This window comes from Helicoverpa armigera, chromosome 1, assembly GCF_030705265.1.
Source record: "Helicoverpa armigera isolate CAAS_96S chromosome 1, ASM3070526v1, whole genome shotgun sequence".
In the NCBI taxonomy this organism is placed as follows: Eukaryota; Metazoa; Arthropoda; class Insecta; order Lepidoptera; family Noctuidae; genus Helicoverpa; species Helicoverpa armigera.
This window is the reverse complement of record NC_087120.1, coordinates 16961620-16985515: the sequence shown is the minus strand read 5'-3', so window position 1 is coordinate 16985515 and position 23896 is coordinate 16961620. Positions and strand designations below refer to the sequence as shown.

At 38.8% G+C, this 23896-nt stretch overlaps 2 protein-coding genes across 12 annotated transcripts in view; one reads left to right on the top strand and one right to left on the bottom strand.

Moving 5' to 3' along the window:
* LOC110381715 (E3 ubiquitin-protein ligase MYCBP2) overlaps positions 1-7585 on the bottom strand; it is a 180219-nt gene extending 172634 nt beyond the window's left edge. For all 8 annotated transcript variants that reach the window (XR_010276861.1, XM_049837168.2, XM_049837190.2 and 5 more), the window contains exons 1-11: positions 7426-7585; positions 6842-6951; positions 4404-4650; positions 4185-4331; positions 3635-3841; positions 2631-2954; positions 2374-2550; positions 2023-2298; positions 1816-1950; positions 1526-1675; positions 347-499 (exon numbers count right to left, since the gene is read on the bottom strand). Coding sequence is in view for 7 of the 8 variants with exons in the window: in XM_049837168.2 (XP_049693125.2) it covers positions 347-499; positions 1526-1675; positions 1816-1950; positions 2023-2298; positions 2374-2550; positions 2631-2954; positions 3635-3841; positions 4185-4331; positions 4404-4650; positions 6842-6933 (1908 nt within the window). In the remaining variant the exon portion in view is untranslated. The remainder of the gene's footprint in view (positions 1-346; positions 500-1525; positions 1676-1815; positions 1951-2022; positions 2299-2373; positions 2551-2630; positions 2955-3634; positions 3842-4184; positions 4332-4403; positions 4651-6841; positions 6952-7425) is intronic.
* Positions 7586-12163: 4578 nt separating this feature from the next.
* The window catches only part of LOC110372439 (kalirin), a 140651-nt gene continuing 128918 nt past the window's right edge, over positions 12164-23896 (top strand). For 3 of the 4 annotated variants that reach the window (XM_049837210.2, XM_049837207.2, XM_049837203.2), the window contains exons 1-8: positions 12164-12353; positions 14323-14538; positions 15470-15662; positions 15746-15859; positions 16443-16623; positions 17614-17837; positions 18439-18542; positions 19029-19180. In XM_049837210.2, coding sequence (XP_049693167.2) covers positions 14357-14538; positions 15470-15662; positions 15746-15859; positions 16443-16623; positions 17614-17837; positions 18439-18542; positions 19029-19180 — 1150 coding nt within the window. In that variant the 5' untranslated portion in view covers positions 12164-12353; positions 14323-14356. The remainder of the gene's footprint in view (positions 12354-14322; positions 14539-15469; positions 15663-15745; positions 15860-16442; positions 16624-17613; positions 17838-18438; positions 18543-19028; positions 19181-23896) is intronic. The other variant, XM_049837214.2, reaches the window with a different exon arrangement.

The following is a 23896-nucleotide window of genomic DNA, read 5'->3' as shown; positions in this document are numbered from 1 at the left end:
ACTTTGACTTGTCATAACTCGTGTATCACAAAGGTTTCACAGAGCGGCGACGTTATTCGACGAAAGATGAACGGGTTTGTTGGTCGGACCAGCAAAGTTATTGGACGAAAACTATTACCTTGCTGGTAGATATTCAGATATTGATTTCTGACACTTATGCGAATATTGGATGCCTAAATAAAAACTACTTTTACGGATTTTATCGCGGTTAAATTAATTTTATTTAATCCCGACGTTTCGGATCCCTTACAGCAGGATGTTGTGTGCAATATAACCCGGAACAGTAGCTTTATTTAGACATGTCGATATTTGACAATACAGTTGAGAGTGAACATGTGTGACTCGCCTGTATGATCCGCTCGTGTCGCAGGCCCAGCACCTGTCCGGCGGAGTCGCAGTGCTGCGTGTCCTTGCCGAACATGAGCAGCTGGCCCTGACGCGTCACCAGCGCCGTGGACCCGTAGTTACACGCCGCGTACACCACGAACTGACCTTCCGCCTGCAAATCATTACATCTACTCACTTCCGACCTAAACAATCTTATCAGTGTTCTGAGAAAGCAGCTCGAACAAACTGGCCGTGAATATTTCAAGCATCGAACTGTTGCCTTTATCGATATCGAGCAAAAATTAGCAAAAAAATTATGCTTGTTGTATGAGATCTCCCCAAAATATTTATTTTATTCTAGTTTTCAGTATTTGTTGTTGTTATCATCATCATCTCAGCCATAGAACGTCCCCCGCTGAACATAGGCCTCCCCCTTAGACCTCCATTTGTTGCTCCATTGCAATATGATTGTAGATCAAAATATTGTATAAAATCAAAATCAAAAATCATTTATTCAAACTTGGCTGCAAGGCAGCACTTTTTGAACGTCAGGTATTTACATAAGACAGCCCCCAAAACGCCCACCCTTCACCACTTCCTATGTATTTTGCTGGGAAGAAGAAGTGGCGCAACAAACTGCCCAGCAATAATGTCTGTCTGTAGGTTGGAAGAACCTTAAACATTGTTTAATATATAACATAGATCAAATGGCAGACCAATGGCAAGCCAATTAAATGTCATTGGAATACGATTGGTCTTATATTAGTAGCAGAATGCCTGCTAACGGCCAGTTTCTTCATCAAAAGTAAAAGTTAAACGTTGTAAGACTACTATAATCGCCACAATTACATTAGCATATTATTGAGCCCTATCTTTCATAGAAGATAAACAAAAAACTTTAATTTATTGTGTGTCAGTGTGACGCTTGGCATAGCATGAGGAAGATTTCTGGCCGAAGGGTGTTGTGTACCGCCGGTGTCGTGGCCGGCAACGTGACACCAGTCAGTGTAACACGACGCCAACGAATATTTGTTATGTATTTATTAGTTTAAGTTTTTTTTATAGATGCATTGCATATAATAATATGTTTATAATTTACGCACATATATGTACATTTGTTTTTTATGGGCCCTAGTGAGCCGAAATAAACGAAACAAAAAGTGTCAGTTAGTTGTAGTGTTAGTGCGCGAGTGGTGACCTTGAATATCTTCTTGGGCCTGGTGGGCTTGGGCTGGCGGCGGTGGCGGATGGCGTCGCCGTCCTCGCCGCGACGCGCCACGCCCGTGAACAGCGCCGAGCCGTTGTCCAGCACCAGCACGCCGTGCACGCCCTCGTGGCCCACGGCCACCTGCCAACACAGCGATACCTCATGTCTCACCGATATATTACATAACATAACCATCTATCCGTGTTGTGAGCTTTCTATGCCATTTTGTCAATATGGAAAATACAATAACAAAATATATTAAAACTTTTAGAAATGTTTACCTGTATAACTTTGCATCTCTTGACGTTAGGCGCTTCGTTTCTAGAGAATATAGTTTCCTTCATGAGAGTCCAGCGACCGGTCTGCGGAGAAGCCGCCTTGTAGCCGAGACTGGCGCCTTTTCCAGTATAGTATACCTAAAAACATGAGCGATGGTTTATGTCCGGATGCGAGGAGGCGAGTGGTGCAGAGGCAGCGGGTCAGCATACCTTCCCGGAGGCGGTGGTGAGCAACGCGAAGTCCTGCCCGGCGTAGATGCTAAGCAGCGGGTCCTCGTCGCAGTCGTCGAGCTGCATGGCGAGCGGCGCGTCGGCGTCCCCGCGCCGCCCCACGCCCTCCTCGAAGGCGCTGCGCCCCAGCACCAGCGTGCGCCGCCGCAGCAGGTGCACGTTCATCTCCTTCTGCGACGTCAGCGTGATGGCGGCCGTGCCCTCGTTCTGCATGGGCTGCGTCTCCGTGTCGTACATGCGGATCGTAAGGTTGTCCTACACGACATCATTACTTACATTAGCTTTTGCTCATACACAAATTCATTAACAAAACAGTCAAAGCTCACTTACAAAATTAGTTAGTACTATCAGTCCTAGTTGGTTCCCATCCGTGAAAACAGCTGACTTGGGTTCCACAGGGGCCGGCTGACCAGGGTCTAGTCGTATCATGTTCCTTACTTCGAAACTCTCTCTATCTATTTCATAAACTTCAGTCTTTTTCCTGCCTATCCTTATATATAATTTACCCTGCAATAGAATGACACAATGGCATTAAATATTATGCATAGTTGTATTGCAACATTAAGTTGATAAGGTAGCAGACCGACCTGACAAAACCCTAGCCAGCCGTGACGATCGCTCGCGAAGAAGTCCGGCTTGTGCAGATAGACATGCTGCCTGATGGAGCTGCCGTAGCCGGAGCCTATCTTGAGCAGGCCCTTGGAGGTGAAGACGTAGAGGTAGCAGCCGTCGGAAACGAGCGAGCGCACCACCAGCTCGCCGGGGCCGGTGAGCTGCGGCGGCAGCTCCACAGGGAAGCTGCTGACCAGCGCCTGGTGCGGCACGCCGTAGTTCAGCCACAGGTTGCGGGACGGAGACCCCAGTATCACCGACTGCACGCTCCGCTGGAGAGTTATCAGGTTCGCCGGGATCTAAAAAGTATACGTAGGCAATTATACCAGCAAAGTAACGACAGAGGTTTAAACTGATTGATGACAATATTTTAAATAGATTTCCAAAAATTTTCTTTACGATCTAAACAATTATTTTTTGTTACAAACTTCCGAAATGGTCCCAGTAAGGTAAAGGATAAAAAAAGATTTATTTAAAGTAAGCTGAAAATTAGCAATTTGTGAAGGAAGCTCGAGTTTATTTCGCCTACCTTGAGGGCAACTTTCCAAAGTTGTAGGTTGTGGATAAGGTAAAAACTTAAGAAACCATAGGTTAATCAAAAAGTTAACTTCGATAATCGTTAAAATGTAATTTCTTCTTCTTCTTGGCGAGTCAATAGCAGGCGACTTAAATTTTTGGATGGCCACTATGGGCAGTGTAAGGACGCCACGTACACGGTATTGTCAATGGCGTTACATATGTAGGTCTTGGATATTGCACATTCTAAACTTATATTACACTGATATTATAAAAGTGAAACTTCGTGATTTTGTGTTTATTCCTTCCTCATGCGCAAAACGCTGAACGAATTTTGATGAAACTTGGCATTAATATAAAAGGCCCTGTCAGTATAATATTGAAGCTTTTCATTTTGATTGCGGGAAGTAGTTATATTAGGACGTGGGCGAAACTACAGAACATAATGAGTTGTTAGAATTACCTGTAGGTACTGTTCGGAGAGATCAGTGGAGGTCATGATGAGCGAGGCGACTGCGTTGAGGATGAGGTCGGCCTCCCCGCGCGCCACCGACAGCGCCGCGAGGCACGACGCGCTCAGCGCGGTCAGCGCGCACGCCGCCTCCGAGCGCGCCCCGGCGCCGCTGCCGCTCGCGATCTCCACCAACATGCTGTGCAGGTTGATTATTATCTGAAAATAGTATATAACTTTCACTAGCCTGCCCTTACTCTACTTTTGTACTATAAAAATCTTCTCCCTCCTGCCCTGTTTCCAATTTTATTTGGAGTCGACGCAATATGTCTTTCGCTTCCATTTTTCCTTGTCACTCGTCATACTGACAATCACTCCCTTCCTATTCATGTCATCTTTCAAGCAATCCATCTACCGTCTTCCTCTTTCTCTCCATCCATCAACATTCATACTTAGCACACACTTTGTTGCATGTGTATCATCCTATCCTTCCTCATTACATGCCCATACCATGCCATACTTTGTAATATAAAAATACCTATATTTTTAAAGACACACATACATCAGTGGGTTCTTGCGCCAGTTCTTCAGGAGCGTGACCCTGCAGCACGTCCAATAATGCGGCCAGCGCCACTTCACAGAAATCTGCATTAGTGAAGCGCGCTTGCGATATAAGAGAAAACACGGAGCGAAGACCTATTCCTGTGATCTGTGAACATATACATGAATGGATAATTGAAGATGTTTAACTGTATCTATGGCAGGATATTGTGAGGTTTACCTTGGGTAGCTTGTTGACTGGCAGTGGCGAGGAGTCCTCGCTGTCGCTGTCGTCGGACAGGTCGGACGCCGCGCCGTGGAGGTGTCGCCAGCGAGACAGGATGGACTTGCGCACGCTGGCATACACGGCGAATTGAGATGGGTTACCGAGAAGTGCCGGAGCATAGCAAACCGCTAGTGCGTTCGCTGCTTTGAGCCGCCGGAGTTTTTCCTTCTTGCTGATTCTTTTATGGGATCTTTTTTCCTTCCTACAATTAGAGTTCCTTTTAGAAAATGGAATGAATGTTGGCAACAATCTCATGGTCCACTCTGGTGCACGGAGGTTTCATTCCTACAATATTATTTTGAGTAACTAATTGTTGTAGGAATTCGGAATGGTGACAGCATTTCAAAGAATTTACCTTGAGACAATAAAATTAGGCTCATGGTAATAACCCACCACATCCTCCGCTACGTGCAGATCATGGGAGCGTTGTTAACGAGCCTGCCAAACTGTAGTCCCAAATGTCTATCAAGATTTTAAATTGAACACGATTGAACTTCAAATAAGCACATAATGTGTTCAGTTTTTATAGATAAGAATGAAACTGTAATGTTAAGGCAATTTTTTTTATTTTTCTGCTCTGAGACTTGTGGCAAAAGCCTGCCATCTGGAACCAAGCATCCACACTACAGTTAACTTTGGTGGAATAACACTACTCAATGTGGAAGCTTTAAGTTGCCTGTAATATTTACAACATTGTCGGCTCAGTGAAGGGTGGACGTTGTGGGGGCTGTCTATTGTAAATTCCTGATGTTCAAAAAGTGCTGTCTTGCAGCCAAGTTTGAATAAATGATTTTTGATTTCAATGGTCACCATGCCAGACTACAGAACTAAACCGGCATCAATTGCCAGTATGATCAATATTTGTGTGATAAGCATGCTTGTTTGCTATGGTCTGGGTGTTTTAATATGTAATTTATTAATCATGTTAGCACCCTTTACACAAACCAATAAATAGCTTACTGTGGAGCTAATCAACTTTATGTAAAATTTTCGCATATTTTTTTTTATTTATATTTTTCTCTACCTTTTTCTATGTTGATAATAGAATGCTAAAGAAAGTTAAAACATTATGTTAATTTAACAATCAATATTTTTTGTCAGATTTTTTAACCCCCGACGCAAAAACGACGGGGTGTTATAAGTTTGACGTGTCTGTGTGTGTGTGTGTGTGTGTGTGTGTGTGTGTGTGTGTGTGTGTGTGTATGTGGCATCATAGCTCCCAAACGGATGATCCGATTGTAATGCGGTTTTTTTTGTTTAAAAGGTGTGTCAGTCGGGAGTGTTCTTAGCTATGTTTGGTGGAAATCGGTTCAGGTCTTCAAGGTCATCAGCTCGTTTGCTAGATGTGATAGGAATGTTACACGCTCTAACTATTTACTTGCAAGTATATGTGGGATCTGAAATTTGAAACCCTAATGTCTTTTGGAACCACTGAGCTGGTCTGCTGTTAGGGCACGAAGGTAGGAGACGTAACCCTGAACTGCCTTTTAGTAAACCCATCGAGTTTGGGCTCGTTGAATTTGTCTTGACGAGAACCTGATGCTGGAAATGGGATGTGGCGGATGAAACCCTGAAATGCCAGAATGAAACGGATAAACCGATTTATATTTTTGCTGAAAATCTAGAATGTCCAAAGGTTAATCTTTATTGTTTCTCAGTCTGTGCAATTCTCCCAGAGCCAGTTTGTCATGAGGATTGTTAAACAGCTTCCTTTGGCCGAGATCGCATATAGCGACCCCATCTTAAGATAAAATAAATTAAATGAAAGAAGGAAAAATTAAGGAGCTCCTTTAAAAAGCATGAAATAAAATTAAATTATAAATTTAAAACCCCGACCCAAAAAGTATGCAATAATTATGACAAAGGTTAAAAACGCTAAACCCTATAAAAAGCAAAAAATAACTTTTAACACTACGTAAACTAAATTTTGACGTGTCGGGGGACGCTTTTTACCTTCATAAATACTTACATAAATAAAATGATACCTACCTAATTACAACATTCGTTAAAAAAAAAAATTAGAGCGGTCCCCCGACACGACAAAATTTAGTTTACGTAGTGTTAAAAGTTATTTTTTGCTTTTTATAGGGTTTAGCGTTTTTAACCTTTTGTCATAATTATTGCATACTTTTTTTGGGTCGGGGGTTTTTTAAATTTATAATTTAATTTTTTTCAAAGAACTTGGAAATTGAAAAGTTAACTGCAGTTAGGATGCACTATAGTAAAAACAGTTTCTAATTGATAAGAACTGGGTAATAAATGATTGTGATATCATAGCCAGTACAGCACATTTGTAACAATTGTCCCAGAGCCGATGCAAAGTGCTGCACTGCACTGATGCCAACACAGCATGTTTGTTGCTTTCGGGTGCTCAGTGAAAAAAGTGCACTTACTTGGTCCCACTCCAACAGAGTGTACGGAAATACTTCTTGTAGTTCTCTGGTTCCATGCATCTTAGCTCCGGAACTTGCATCCTTAAAGCCATGGTGGATTTCTTTCACTTCTGGAATGTCACCAGCGTGCATCATAACAAACTATTTCATCGGTTTGACATTATTTTTATTTTATTATAACAATTCACATGAAATAACACACAGTCGCAATATGATTAGATACCACTTTGAGAAATTTGCTGAGCATAAGTATAGGAGAGCACCTTGTATTTCTATCTTAGATGTCTATTTAAATGGTAATCTTTTATGGATAGGAAGATCATACGAAGTAATTTTAATTTTTACGAATAGCACTTTAATAATTACTTATCTATGAATAAGAATTTTCTTTAATACCACTTTAAACACAATGTTGGTTAATTTATGTCCCAAATTCGCAGTAGCTCTCAATAACAGGAAAAGAAAGTAATTATTTGGCAATATTAAAATAATTTATTTCGCTATTAAATGCAGTATTTTTTTTGTGTATAATGCAACTATTTATTATACAATTTCTTATAATAAAATCTTAACGATATAGGTACCTGACTCGTTAGTAACCGCATTCTGTTTGTTTTACACATACTTTAAACGATTTAGGGGATTTAAAATCCTTCCAGATTGTATTCAAAGTTTGGACTTTGCGGTACACAGTACAGTACAGTAACGTCAAAAAATCAATAAACACTCTGAGCTAGTGATTGACTCGACGTTCTGAGCAAAACCGAAAATTATGAATAGTGATGTCCTGACGCGAAGTTAATAATCGAGTGGAGTAGTACCATTTTCGACGCCTAACAGCTCACCGTCTTATGTACGTTTCTAGTTAAATTTGTTTTTTCAAAGGAAGTTTTAGATTCGTATTGATGAATTTATAGTTCGGCCGTTCAGAGAATGCGTTCCTGACACCTATCAGTTAGTCACGACTAGTGATGGGCACAACATAACACTGAGTTCGTTACCGTTCCCCCAAAATAAACCGCCGCATTATTTTAAGATTATTTTCGTTTTAAATTGGCGGAATCATTTAAAATTTATATTTTAGTTTTTTAAGTGGAAACCAAAAAAAGGTAATATTCATATAATAAAATCGTTTTATTTATTCTTTGTTACAAAGTTACAATCTGTATTTCTATGCAATAAAGTAAGTACATTGAATTGAATGTGCGTGCAGAATATTAATCAGACTCCGATTCGCTTGAGGAGGTGGTGTCTTCATCATCATCTTCGCCTACGTGTATAATTATATTAGGTATTATCAATAACAGAATCAATCCTGATATCTCGGTCAAAATCTTCCAAAATCAGGTTTTTAGAGCTCTACCTCACTGGGACGCCATGGCGACGTCGCCAGCGGCACAGGTCTGGCTACTTCTGGCATCCAAATGTCGCCAAGTCGTGTGGCCATGGCGTCTCGACAGTCAATTGTTTACGTCGTCGCTCAAGAAATTGCAAGCTGACTGGCGACCACATTGGCGACTGTGTGAGGGAGGTGCGCTTTACCGTGTTTTATATGTCATAAAAGTTATCCTATAGTCCATTATTTTCAAATTCTTAAAAAGAAAAACAAAAAGTATTATTTTATATTATAAGTATAACTGTATAAGAACCATCAACCAGAACAGATTACGATACTTGCCTGTTATTTTTAGCACAGCACTACAAATATAAAGCGCTGACATAACCTTGTAATAGCGCAGTATAGATTTAGAAAAATATTGTTTACCAAGTTATTTGACACTCAATTTGGCACAAAATTACAACATTCATTGATTATTATTGATATAATAATGTTGTTTTAATGCTCAACAATTGTTAAAACGATAAACAACCAGCAAAAATATTTTTATCGTACTGCAACGCCATTACAAAGTTACGTCGTCAGTTCAATCGCGATGTGTCAGAAACGCATTCTCTGAGCGGCCGAACTATAGTCATCATCTCCCGAGCATTTTTTCCAACTATGTTGGGGTCAACTTCCAGTATAACCGAATGCAGCTAAGTAGGTACATATTAGCATTACAAGGAGCAACTGCCTACCTATCTGACCTCCTCAACCCATTTACCCGGGCAACCCAATACTCCTTGGTAAGGCTGGTTGACAGACTTACAGGGCCCCGATTCTCCTAAGTTAATAATGTCAAAATCGAATAGAAATCGAATCGCAATATGATCGTAATAGCAGTTTTAACCATATCGGGCATTCTGCTACTAATAAAAGACCAATCGTATTCGATTGACATTTGATTGGTGTGCGATTGGTCTGCTATTTTGATGGTTTTGGTATATGCGGTAGTTTGCTGTACAATCATTTTTCAATCGTAAATCATTTGCAGACAAAATTATTCATTATTGAATGACAGAAAAGGATAAAAACGTTTATTTCAAAGAAAAAATAGCGGAATGCCACATACGCTTCAATTGTAATCGAGTCGGGATTGGATCTCAGTCGAATCGAGTCGAACGTCAATCGAAGGGCGCTTAAGTAAAATTAGGAGAATCGGGCCCCTGATTTCTGACTACCAGCAACGACTGCCTAAGATGTTTCATTACAGCCTGGACCTACTACAGTTAAACATGCCCTCCGAAACACGTAATTTTTGTCCAAGATATATATAGTTACCGTTCTAAGAAAATACATACAAACTTAGAAAAGTCGCATTGGTACATGTATGTACCAATAGCATACATGCAGCAGTGGGACGATAAAAAGGCTGAAACGAACAATTCGCAGTCATTGATTTATTATAACTTTTGACTTTATTATAAGCCTTTCGTTAAATCCTTAATCAGATACAGGAAACTGGACCGTCATTAACTCCTAATTCTGATCTTCATGTTTGTCAAAAAGTTATTTTTGTTTTATCTATGGACTTCGTCGTACACTAATATCGTGTTGTTTTCTTTTATATAGCAACTAATGAACCAGACTTTCCATGTTTATGGAGCTGAATGCCAAAATTGGCTTGTCTCAAACAATTTTTTGGCCAATCAAAAAATATATATTAATCTTGATCATATTTCTGAGAACCCTGTTAATTTCAAAACACGTTTTTGAAAAGTTTTCTCGATACAAAAAAAAAGAAACTTACCTCTACGATGATCTTCCTGAAATATCTGTATTACTTATCAACGTTCACTGTTAAATTTGTAACATTAACGAGTCCATATGTAGAGTCTGGCTATTGAAAGTAAACACTGGCATTATTTACAAACTTTTCACATGGCAATACTCAATATCTGTCAAACATTCGACAAATGTCAAAGTCTATTGTTCGTTTGTGTAGGTTAGTATGACACTGTAATTTTGATACTTTAGTATTTTGCCTCGAATATTATCTATTTCGACATTCGTGATATTTAAATACAATAATAATAACAGTACCTAGATATTATGTTTTTTTTATACCTATAGTAAATCTGGAGAATGTGGCAGGAGTAAAATAGTAAAAACTATTGAAAAACTTACGGATTTGGAGCAAAATAAAAAAAATATTAATAAAAAAATATTTCAAGGATCAAATTAGGTTTTTCCAAGTATTATTGGGGTAGTCATGCTTATTTTTTTTTTAATTTTCCGCGTTTTTCCAGTCTCTACTTTGAGTAGCCAGACTCTTAATACAGAACTTTATTTTTTTTTTATTTTTGCCTAGAATTTAAGGCCTCTGGCCAGAGTTGAAGACATTTGTGGATATCAAGCTATGCATACAAAGTGTCTTGTACCTAATCACATTAAATTAAATACGTTTATATGTCGTAAAAAAAAAAAGTCAAAATCAAAGTCAAATCATTTATTTCATTTGGGCCTTTACAAGCACTTATGAACGTCAAAATATAAATAAGTTTGATTCTAGTTGCCCATTCCAAAAGTAGCTTCCTATGGAGAAGAACGGGCAAGAAACTCCATGGTTACTCTTTTTAAAAACAATATGGTATTACAGTTTGTAAGTATATACCTATATGATACATACAGTAACAGCATGCGAAGATCAAAGACAAAGGTTTATATTTTGGTACAAAGGTACAAACAAATAATCAAAAGATGAATACAATTTTACTTGCTGGTGTAATTTTAATTTGTTAATTAATTAGATTTTGTCAGTATGTCCTATGGAGCAGGACCAGCATGTTTCCAAGCATGTTTATCTTGATAATCTTCTAATTTATAATATGCTTGCTTACACAGTGTGGCATTAATTTTATATGAGTTTTAAACCGCATGTAATTCAGTTCCAGAATGTTGTCTGGTATTTTATTATAACATTTGACACAATATCCCATGAAAGATGTATGTACTTTAGATAATCTAAACTGCGGGATAGCTATTTTGGAATGTATTTTTCAAACAAAGTAAATTGAATAAAAATGTGTGAGAGTTGGAACACCATGTAAGAGTCAGTCATTACAAACAACGGAAATTATCCCTTGAAAACTGACAGCTGTCAACTGGTCAAAACATTCGATATTCCTAACTTCTTTATCTCCACTTTACACATGATGTTGTAAATTATGAAAACGAAAAATGACTATTGTGGCTAAACCACTGAATCTCTCAGGACATGTCTTTTTATCTTTTTATTCCCTATTCTCCCTTTTTTAAATTGTTGATGACATGCATGTTCCATTACATGACAGTACAATTAAGTTACGTTGATATTGCTTAAAAAAGACTCGGCGGTAAATATTGAAGAACAGGAGAAAAGAGCTTCAATCTCTATATATTTTGTGGTGACGTATGCGTCATTCATACTTAGAGTCTATATACCTACATAAAAATCATATCTAATACTTATAAAAAAACATTCAGGGAGGATAGTAAAAAAAATATTTTACGGCTTGATCTCATCGAGCGCTGGTACGATTCGCACTTGAGTGGTGTTTTACTGATAATTTGAGATAAAAGAAGCTTGGGGGCAAGTAAGCTGGACATTTACAGTTTAACAATTGGAAAGGCAATCACAACAAAATGGGTCAAAGCATTTTTGATTGTCGCATGTTAATTTTTTTTTAATCTTGCCCAGCCCCACCCTCACTGCTATGCTACATGAAAAGAAAACACTTATTTAGGAACATGTTTATGTGTTTTTTTTTCTAGTGCCTCCGGCTGACATTCTTAAATGGAAGCAAATTTCAGAAACATTGGTTCACTTTAATTTAATTAAAAAACATATAAAATTATAATTTGTACACTAAACCTTAAAAATTACAATCGATTCAGAATCAAAATACTAGTATCGATATAATTTTCCGTTACTAAGTTTCGGTTTTTTGAAGTTTGAACAGCCCTGGCGCGCCATTGTGGTGGTTGGTGTTTCCTCCGTTTGTCATTTTAGTACAGCTTGTGTGTTTTTAATAAGTATAGGAACAGTAATGAATATATTTTATACGTATGTTAAACTGCTAAAAACAACAGTGACAATAATGCGTGCCGAACCGTTTATACCGGATTAACGAGTAGCTTTGAGTCACCACGGTGAGTTCAAATTGATGGCTAAGGTTATTTGTTGTGACATAGCTAGGTATATAATATCTGCAACAATTTGTCATCAGTGGTTAATAAAATAATGGTACAACATGTCCACATTCTCTATAAGACAGATTTACCTCTAATGGAAGCAGTTTATCAGTATTTGTAGAAAATTGCTAAAGTTCTTTTTATGATTTTACTTAATGAAAGCACCGCGACTCTTGGCGTTGGACGTAAGCTTTACAAAGAACTTATTTTGTTCAGTTTGACCTATTTGAGTTATTGCTAGAGAATAGCTTATTTAAGAAGTAATGTGGATGTAGCTTGTAAAATTGACTATTTTCTTAGATGAGTATGTAATATATGTATAGAGCAAGTCAGTGCAACAATGAGAGCCTCAAAGTAATATGATACATGTGAATGTCACCTATCTATTACCAGCTGGAAGATACATTGCTAGTAAACATACTTGATTACATTTAATTTTAAATAAATACTTAATCATGAGAGTATTGCTTTTTATGTGAGTTATTGCCGATTGTAGTTTGTGGGACACTTCTAACTTAATAGTTTAAATTTTCAATGTAGCAGCTGTACTTGAATTTTAATGTGAGTGTTGAAGTGTACCTGCAATGCTAAATTAAACTACCTTAGTGTTAGCATGCCTGATATTCTTGTTGTTATTAATAATGTTAGTAAACAAATAAACAAAACAAGCTGTTTCCGACTGTTTCACCTGTTATCAACCCAGGGCCTTACCTGATTAACTATCCTTTCTCAAAGGAATCTATATGTTATAGTGTGTTATGAAAATATCTAACTCTACTGAATTCTTACTCAAAATAACTCTACTTTCTCTTAATTAAAAAGCACTAACTATTGCTGAGTCTAGCAATTACTGCGCATTTCGTGGAAAAGAATTCACTGACATAATCAAGCATAAACATGTAAACTCTGTGACTAATCAGTTCAGTAGTTCCAGAGCCTTTATAATATTCATATACATTTTTAGTTGAACTGGTAATAGTTTTCAATGAATTTTCATTGGATTGCTTAACATTTTCGTTACACACATAACAAAAACAACAAATAATATGATTTGAAGGCAACTTGTACAACAAGTGGAAGTAAGCAATTATTTCAGTATGCTTAACACAAGTATCACAAAATATAAGCGAGACTCATTGTAGGTCAACTATTTAAATATACTAATTAATTTGATAAGCATGTTGGGTAATCAGGTCAATTAGAGTTTTATAAACAGTAATTGTTAGGAATCCATAGCTCCTTCCTGATAAGTAAGGTCGCTACAGTGGAAGTGCATTTAAACTCGACAAAAATATTTTAAATTATTCTCTGTTATATTTTTATTGTTTTAATGTACCGAATTCTGACTTTGTTATGAAATCAAGGTTTGTGTTGTTTTTAATTCAATTAGAACAATAATAAAGGAAGATATGAATATCATCCTTTGTAGTCTTAAAAATAAAATCTGTTCATGTTCACATGAACAGATTTTATTTCTACACTGGTACACTGGAAGACTACACTGGTATTTGGCATTTGTTACCTAAGAGACAACAGAAAATAAATAAGTATTGCATTATGTTTTGAAATATTCAGGGATTATCAAGGGAGTTTCAGTACCATTTCATTCCTGTTTTCATTGTATGAGTTGGTCAAAGAGGTCTTTAGAGTTTTGTCAAAACATGATTTTCTTTTTATAGAATACCTAGTAGATGTTTTTTCGGGATTTCACCCGCGTCCCGGGGAAACCGGGGCCACCCGCCAAATAGGTAACTAGGAACGAGTAGTTTTCCAACAGTAAAATATTTTTTCAAATTGTTTTAGTAATTTCGGAGCTTTTGTACAAAAAATCAAAATGTTTTGTCAAATTTCGTCTTTATTATAAAGGTATGCAGGCCGAACTGTGACAGCATGATTAGTACAAAGCGTCGTATGTTGGTTGGCGCAGGCACGTGCGACGCACGCAGCGAGTAGCGGCAGCGATGGAGGCCGGGGCGCGCGCGCTGGAGGTGCTGCCGCTGCTGCAGGAGCGCGTCGCGGCGCTGACCGGCGGCCGCGACCGCCGCGGCGGGCCCATCGTGTGCTTCCCCGCCAACTCACGCCGAGACCGCGTCGCCCCAGATGACTATAGGCGACTGCTGCACTACTTGATCAGTATACCAAGGTCAGGAGGTATAACCAACCTGTGTCACTGATCTAGCTACACAACGAAGTAGCACAATTATTTAAATCCTTAAGCTGATATCAGACGCTTCACTCGAATGAATGTTCACTCCAATGGGTAATCGATGGGTAACTTTTCTTTTTCAACATGTTCACACAACTAGGCTGGAATGACAAGAAATGAACTGATCAATCGCAGGTCAGCCAAGGAGTGTGTCAGCTGCTTAACCAGCCTTTCCTGTTTTGTGGTGGTTTATGGTCTCATGGGAATTCATCTATTTTGTATTCAGACAGAAAGATGCCAACATCGTGTTACTACTTAATTCATTCCGCATTCGATACCTTTCATTTCGAGATAAAGGGTGTCGAATGAAGCTTCGAGTATCAGCTTATAGTACTTGTTTTCAACTTAAAGTTGTAGTTTAATTTCAAAGCAAATTATCTAAATATTCATATGAGCGCAAGGGAAAGTGGGTTAGTGCTTAAACTAGTTCTGGGATTGCCTACAAAGCACTTGACACATTTCTGTTTCATACTAAAAATAAACTTTTATGTAAATTCAGAAGCCTATCTAATAATATTTCGCTCAAAACCCGAAGCCAGCAGGGTTCCCGACATTATGTTAGCCTTTATTTCAGAGTTGAATAATTATGGCTAAAGCCGCATGTTGACACGATCGTTGCTGCATGTTTTTGCAGAACACGTGAAGCTCGTGCAATGTCGAGTGTCAACATACGCAGCAACATAGTACTTGGTGCACTAAGTTGGTGTCAGTCTTTGTTTCTTTCTAGTTCATTCTCCTATATGCACCAGTCTACCGACTGCTGTATTATGAATTAAGCTGAGTGCTGCTGGTCATACGAAGTGTGACGTTATTCAATATGTAGATTGCATTTTATTTTATTATTGTTGATTTATTCGTATTGTTTTAGTGATTCGGTGAGATCACATGGATTTACAATATTGATTGATATGAGAGGGTCAGCATGGGCAGCAATAAAACCTATCTTAAAAGTTCTGCAAGAACACTTCCCTTCATCCGTCCACCAGGCACTGGTAGTTAAACCTGACAATTTTTGGCAAAAGCAACGCACAACCATAGGAGCTCATAAGTACAAGTTTGAGGTAAGTAACTGTTAGTCAATGTATTTTAAGGCATGATAAGTGAAAAATAATCGCAAAAACTTGTTTTTAATGTTTTTTTTCAGACAACAATGATTAGCTTAGAAGCATTGCCGAAAGTGATAGATAGTTCGCAGCTTACCCCCGATTTAGATGGTACACTGCAATATGACCACGCTCAATGGATAGACCTAAGATTGGTAAGCATAATCATGCAATATTCGGAAGTGTGCTATAATTACAGGAATTGCTCGTTGAGGAGCGTGAGCAACGCTATCATACTTCCCACAAGCGCACGGCTCGCATGCGACATGCGTGCTGCGTGCTGCGCGGCCCACGCTTCTGCAGCAGTGACGTCGTCACCATCACGGTCACTGCTCTACAGCGAGTTTATACTATAATTATAGTTCAAATTCTCCACATACTTACAACACAAACTCCACGGCACATCGCCGGCATGAAAAAATGACACTTGAAACATTACCTCTGAATACACTTTTAGCGGATCTGTAGATCGAATGCGCTAACTGTTGTGATGACACAATTTGTAAACATTCGTTTCTTAGAAAAGTACAAAGTAATATCGATAGTCCATAATCCATTCCACCCGCCACCACTCGTCGCAACCGAGCAAGCGACACGTAAACAATGCGACCGCGCAATGTTGTTAGTTGGATCCCCTTATTCAGACAGTGCACAAGTCATAGCCGAAAAGTGAACTTAACGTTTGAGCAGGTCACTTGCTATTTGTGATATGAAAGTTAACGCAGAGTATTGTTGTAGGCGCTGGAAGAGCTAATGTGGCAAGCTGGCGAGTTGTTAGACAGGCTCGATGACTTGCAAGAAGACGTCGCGAGGGCAGACTTCGCGGACGATGTGACGGGCGCGAGGAGGGCCATCGACGCCCACGCTGACATCAGCAAGCGGCTCGCCAAGGTGCCCGTCGACGAGCTGGAGGCCCAAGGTATGCGCCTATATATGAACCGAATATTGTCGCTAAGACATTCGCCACAATTCGTACTCCTGTTAAATCAATTCATTATGATTAAACATGGGAGATCTTCAAATTAATTCTATTCAATGTCGCAACCATTAAGTGTTAATTACTCAACTGAAAACGTTATTCAAAAGGTCTAATTAAAATCTGCAATCAAAGAGTTAGAAGTGTTCAGTAATACGTTATAATCATCGCTCGCATTATTACGCATCCATATATGTTTAAAGTATGCACATAATAAACGACGACGTGCATTAGAAAACGTTAAATTGCGGAATTGGTTGTCTATTTATTTTTGATTCATATAACGTTTAGTGTCACGGTTGACCGGCGGGCAGGCAGGCAGGCGCGTTGTTGTATAACATCAGGTTTCAGTGCTCATTGCGCACGCGCCATTATACACCACTACGCTGAAGGGTGTCGTGTTATGAACTAGTCATGTGTTTCGATTGCTTGTGGTGCCCTGAACACTCTGGTATACACTTTTATATAACATATTACTGTGTAGGCATATTGACGGTCCTATTATCTCATTAACTAAGAATTTAACATTTGTATGGCATTTCTTCGACTGTTGACTACTGAGTAGCTATTATATTTTTGTGTATAAGTTGCAGTTTTAATTACATACCTATGCATTAATTCGCTGTGTTTCTAAATTCTCTGTAACTACATTTTGCGTGCTCTCATCAGAATGCTTCATGATCATGATCATTTATATTACATTCAAGTACAGACACTTACACCCAAATAGCCACCTGCTATTATAATTGTAACATGCGCATTTCAAATGCATCGCTGTTGATGCAAGGTGATGGCCCGCTTTTCGACTGAGTTAGCCGCGTTCTAACGCACAGCATTTATTGTAACGCGAGCGTGTTTGTGTGTATTATGTTGTCTAGTTAGTAAGAAAGTGTGGCATGAAGTGGAGGGTGATGGTTGCGATGTGTGTGGCAGGCGAGCGCGTGCTGCAGCGGCTGGAGGCGGCGGAGGCGGCCGGCTCGGAGGCGAGCGGCAGCGGCGCCGAGCCCGCCTTCCACTGCGGCTCGCCCGGCGCCGTGCGCGCGCAGCTCTCCGCCGTGCGGTCCGCGCACGCGCACGCGCACAAGCTCTGGCAGCACAAGAAGATGCAGCTCGACCAATGCTTCCAGCTGCGCCTCTTCGAACAGGACTGCGAAAAGGTTCAACTCTCTCAATTGTCTTGTAATGCCTAAGAATAATATACTCTACAGAAGACGATATTGCGGCGGGGTTTATTCTAGATACCGACCAGTAACTTCCCGTAAGCAGCAACATGTATGCTTGACAATAGGAGCTATCTGTCAGTAATTATGAACTGTATTTTCGCGGTACTTACTTATATTTTAAACTGGCGACCCTCCGCGGCTTCGCACGGGTTATCAGTATTTCCCCACAATTTAATGGATCCTAAACGTGTTTTAATCTACAGCGAAGTCATTATTTATTTATTTATTTGGATTTCCAACAAGAAATACATACACATCTCATACATAGGACATATACATCTTTCGAGTATGTCCTATTGATCACGGTATGTTTTTTACAAACAACGAGCCGTTCTTTAAAAACTGTGTAGAGACGGCACTTGACGAGGTGCTGCCGTGTATATCTTCGTACTATTGCTCTCATTCATAGAACATATGATGTATTACGTACACTCTATACCTATATGGTGAATTTACTGTAAACTTCAGACTTTAGGGCTATTAGCAAATTGTTTGAAATTCATGAATGTATAAAGGAAGTTCGTTTACGTGGCAGATGCTGGAGTGGATCGTGAACCACCGCACCGCGTTCCTGGCTACGTACGTGGAGATCGGGCGCTCCTGCGCCGCCGCCAAGCGCCTGCAGGAGGAGCACGCCAGGTAACCACAGTGTCCACTCGTACACACTTACTGATCGGCGTATCGCGTACCTTCTATCTGAGACAAATCACTTTTATTGTGACCATTAGTAAATCAAGTTTATTGAAAGAATAACATTATTTTTTCGTTCCACTGCTGGGTACAGACCGCCTATCACATGGAGACGGATTGAGCATTAATCACCACGCTTGCTCAATGCGGGTTGGTGATTTCACTTTATAGTCCAGGTTTCCACATGATGTTTTCCTTCACCTTTTTATCAGCTATTGGTGTCTTAGATATACTTAGAAAGTACATACAAACTTAAAAAAGTTGCATTGGTGCTTGCGTGACCTGGAATCGAATCCACACCCTCATACTCGAGAGGTTGGTCCTTTACCCTCTAGGCCACCACGACTATGTGACTACGACTCGTGTAACGTATGATATCGGGTTATCAATATGTGACTGGGGCTGGTGTATAGATAAGAAATATTTAACTACCAGGTTTGCGGCGGCGTGCACGGGCGGCGGGCGGCCGAGCGTGGCGCGCGTGACCACGGCCGCGCGGCGCCTCGCCGACAAGCGCCACTACGCCGAGGCCGAGATCACTGCGCTCGCGCACCGCCTCGAGCGCGCCTACAAGCAGCTCTCCGCCGGTAAGTCACAGCCCAAACCTTACTTCGTTATACTTATTCTAGTAAACTGATAGGTATGGCTTGCACGGTATGCTAATGTAAGTAATGGGCATGACGAATGAAAAAAGTTATTATTCCATCTTTTAGATAACGCTAAAATAATATACACACTTATTATTTTGCTCTTACAAATAAATAGCTATGAAGATACAACACGGTTGAATTTTGTTTGTCGTCACTTTTGAGTACAAATTATTGATAGATGTGACGTCACGACCCCCTGCTCTCAACCTTTGTTGCTTTATGTGACAGTAACTACTTAATGTTTTGTTGGGCAGTCGGTGGGGAAATAAACTTAGGTACATCCATTAGACACCGAATTCTGAGGTAGCTTACATATCACTAGTCAACATCGAAGTCTAGAACAGTGGACACTTTTTTTTTCGTATTTTCTAACTAAAGAATCATTTAGTACTGCTCTTCTCAATTCAAATCCAGTTACTTTACATCATTACGAGTTTTCTTTAAATTTAAATTCTCCATCATCAGGTCAGCTCCAAATCTTCACTGTTACATAGTGTTATAAGACATACACCTTGTTTACATTTATAAGTCAAGTTTTTATCCTGCGCATGCGTACAACTTTCAAAAGTTGCCCTAAATTTGTCAGGGTTTCCATCATCAGATCCTGACCTGATGATTATGGGACCACCTGTGAGGTATAGGTACACTATCAAACAAAAAAATAATTTAATAAAATAGTCCGTAAATAGTCCCATGAACGATGTTTCCAAAACAGCGCCTGAACAATTTTTAAAGCATCTTTTTCGTATGAAGGTGTAAAAAAAATATTAGAGAGTATGCCATATAAAAAAAGTATATATTTTGCAACCAAAAAAAATCTAAACAGCTACGAAAATGGATTAATGGTCACCAAATAACGTTTCCTAACATATTATGAAATAAATCCATTTTTTCCTATTATTGTCTGTCATAAAAATATATGGACGCCTTAAAATACACTTTAGACTAAATATTATATATTGTCACTACTTAGCTGTTACCAATTATGTAATACCTACCATGAGTTCTAATTTGATCTAATAACATCATTAAAAAGTAATTATTTTTAACTGAGGTATGTGTATGGAACTTGGTACTTATTCAGATCTCACTTCTTTTATAGGCGAAGCATTCCCTTATCGAACTTGGCCGTCTTTCACATTTGTGTTTTGGGTGGGAAAATTTTTACTAGGCTAAAAAAGCTAACGATCGCTAGAATATTTCCCAAATACCAATTAATACGGGGGTTCCCAAACGTACGTCGCTTATTTATTGTTATATGAATTTGTGTGTAACTCAGTACGGCTTCTGTCACGGCTCCGGCGCTGCGGGGCTCCGGCGGTCCCATGCGAGCTTATCGCCGCAGATGGTTTTCACGCTCACCACCGCAGCTTCGGCTTGTTGGCCGGCTCAGCTTTTTAATGCCACGGCATGACGTGTCTTGCTTTTCGTTACTAAAAGAAGAATGGCGAACTTGTATGTAAACTGGGACCCATCGATATAAGATTCGTACATAATTGAAACTTAGTACTACTTGTAGATCTATACAAAACTAACAAAAAAGCAAATGGATAATGAGTTGTAAAAGTTGGAAGAAAAAAGTTATGCAAGGTAGAAGATTATAACCTAAAAATCTCAAAACGAAAAGAATATTTGTGAACTAGGAACTTGGTGACGTGGTTTAAACTATAGATGAACGATGCCTAAAAATCGCCTTCACTGTTTGCTCAGCGTAGGCATCCGATAAAAGTGTGGGCAGCGCAGACGCCGCGACTACCTACGTTGTGCAGGCGTCGCGTTGTCACGGCATCAGTGTAAGGGTGACAAATCAACATCGAGCTGTGCTGGACTGTGCTGTTTTTTTAACTCTGCCGTCTCTTATATTTTAATGAGGATACTAACAAACCATGCTGTGCAGCACTGTGCGAGGCAAGCTCTGTTTAGTTGACCAAACATAGCACAGCCTAGAAAAGCTCGATGTTGATTTGTCACCCTTGACTCTTGAGGGTTAATGCATACGCAGCATTAGCCCTGCAGGTGCCCGTCGCATGCACCGCGTTACTGCAGTTTGTGCAATAGTGCGACTTCTGCGCCGCAGCGGGGAAGTCGCACAATTTTATTGTAGTGTCGTTACGTTAGCGCAGCGTGCCGCAACAACGTAGCGCAGGCGTCACGTTGTAGCTCAGCAGCAGTGTGGGTAAAAACATAGTTGTGTTAAACTATTACATAAAAACATGTTTACCAAATGAAACAATATACCTACTCGTTATTAAAAACATCTTTTATTTACTTTTTATCACAACATAGAAGGAAGAGGATAAATCCATCTCTCCACTTTCTCAATTATCTGAGCATTTTCATCCAATACACGATGTAATCGTGCAATGCGTAATTGGCAATTGACACAACGCATTTTACACGGTAAATAAGTCCAAATCACTTGCAAATCGGAATTCAAAGATAAATACGGTAGTCGTTATGCAGAATAGTCAGTCCAAATAGAAAGCCAAGTCGTCAAAAAGTTATCCACAAAATCGCATTCAAATCCCAAGTTAGCCGTTGGAAACATAACCAAACATGGAATGACAGAACACAGCACTGACAGGATCCTCTTGCCACAAACGTTCCAATTTGCGTTCGCACAAAAAAGGTTAGCAATACAACATACTAGCGTTGTAATTATTATTTACTAAATGTGTACTTTGCTTATTCATTGTTGCTGTTTCTATTTTACTTTTTAAGTAAAAAATACAAGAAAATAATAATTGCCAAACGTAGTAACTTGTGGACGAACAAGTGTACGGCGATGAATCTACTTAATAATTAACTATGAAGATAGGAACGTAATCAGTGACACACGATGCGTTCGCAAACTGCATGTTATCTAATTTTTAATAGATTTAGTTTATTTCTAACTTCTAATTCCCATGAGCTAAAAACTCAATATTTTTTATATAATCCTCTATCAAACTTGTTATTTAAATTAATATAGATTTGCAAATAAATGATCTTTAAATCATGTGGGTCCATTTTCGCCATTCTTCTTTGGTAAGTAGTATGTTAGTACAAAATGTAACGCTTGAAAAGACATTTCAAATAATGTATGACTCATTACTAGAGGAGGAGTAGACCAACATCCAAACATTTCGCCCATTGTCCTTTGAATGATATAGAATTTTTCACAGTTTAGAGGCAATTAGATTTAAGAAGTGTTTGATATGAATTTCAACTTTAATATCTCTACACGTTCATGTGAAAAGCGGTAGATACTAACTTTATAATTATTTAAAAAATATTATGTCATGTAAGCAAAAATAATATTTTATGTAACTTCAAATTTATCATTTTTGCAATTTTTCCTTTATCTGTACTATATAACGTTGCTTCGTGCCGAATTTCAAGATTCTGAGTTCACGGGAAGTACCTTGTAGGTTTTGATTCCCTAGCGTGTGACGGAAATTCGTCTAAGGTGTCGGTATAACTGCTGTATCTTGTGATCGCGTTAACTTATAAGTTTGATTTTTACTGCTTAAAGGAACAATAGACCTAAGTATTTGGTATAAATTTCAATTTGATACCTTTATTCGTTCGCGAGAAATAAAGTAGTAAGTTTCATTTTATTAAAATATTTTTATTATATGCTGAGACCGAAGACCTTCTCACATTATCAATATTATAAAATAACACTACTTGACATAGGTATCAACACACACTACCTCCCTCACATACTCTCACACACACACATACACAGCAAACACAACACACTAACATACATAACACACACAACACACAAACAGGCTTTTGTGGTAATTAATTTATATGTTATTAATTATTTGTAAACATATAGACTAAAAGACTCGTATACATCCGCCACCTTCTATGGTAACTTACTACCACAATGGAATGTAATCGTTTAGGAGCAAACTATGTAAGAGCGCTGGTACCCATAACACAAGTTAAATCTTAACATGGCAGAGTTCACGTCAACACTACCTTAGCGATGAAACATGTTGAAAAGTTTGTTATGTTATAGTGTATGTTCAATTCTTGTGCAGTAAACAATTTATTTATTATTTATTTATATATTATAACTAAAATAAATTGATTTTCGCAATTTTTCCCATATTTGCATTATATGACAATGCTTCATGCCAAATTTCAAGATTCTGAGTTTACGGGAAGTATCCTGTAGGTTTTGATTCCTTTGCGAGTGTCGAAAATTTGTTGAAAATATCGACATAATCGGCTGTATCTTTTGATTGGCTTGGCTTAGAAGTTTGACAAGATATTTTCACAGCTTAAAGGGACAATAGCCTGAGTATTTCATGTGAATTTCAGCTTGATACGTCCATGCGTTCTTGAGATAAAGGGTCTTGACAGACAGACGGACAACAAAGTGATCCTATAAGGGTTCCGTTTTTTCCTTTTGAGGTAAGGAACCCTAAAAACGCGTTTTTGGTACTTTAGGAGGGGTATATCTCTAAATCCCGACGTGCTAGTGCAACTTTATGTTCTGGACTTCGATAACGTATCAAATAATTTATAAGAAATTATATATTTCACCTTTGCACCAAAAATGCTGTTGACCAGAGTTATGAAATATTTATCATTAGGCTTACTTATCACTATCTTCTCCAGTCCTGTAAGAAAATTATTTAATTGATTAGAAAAGGA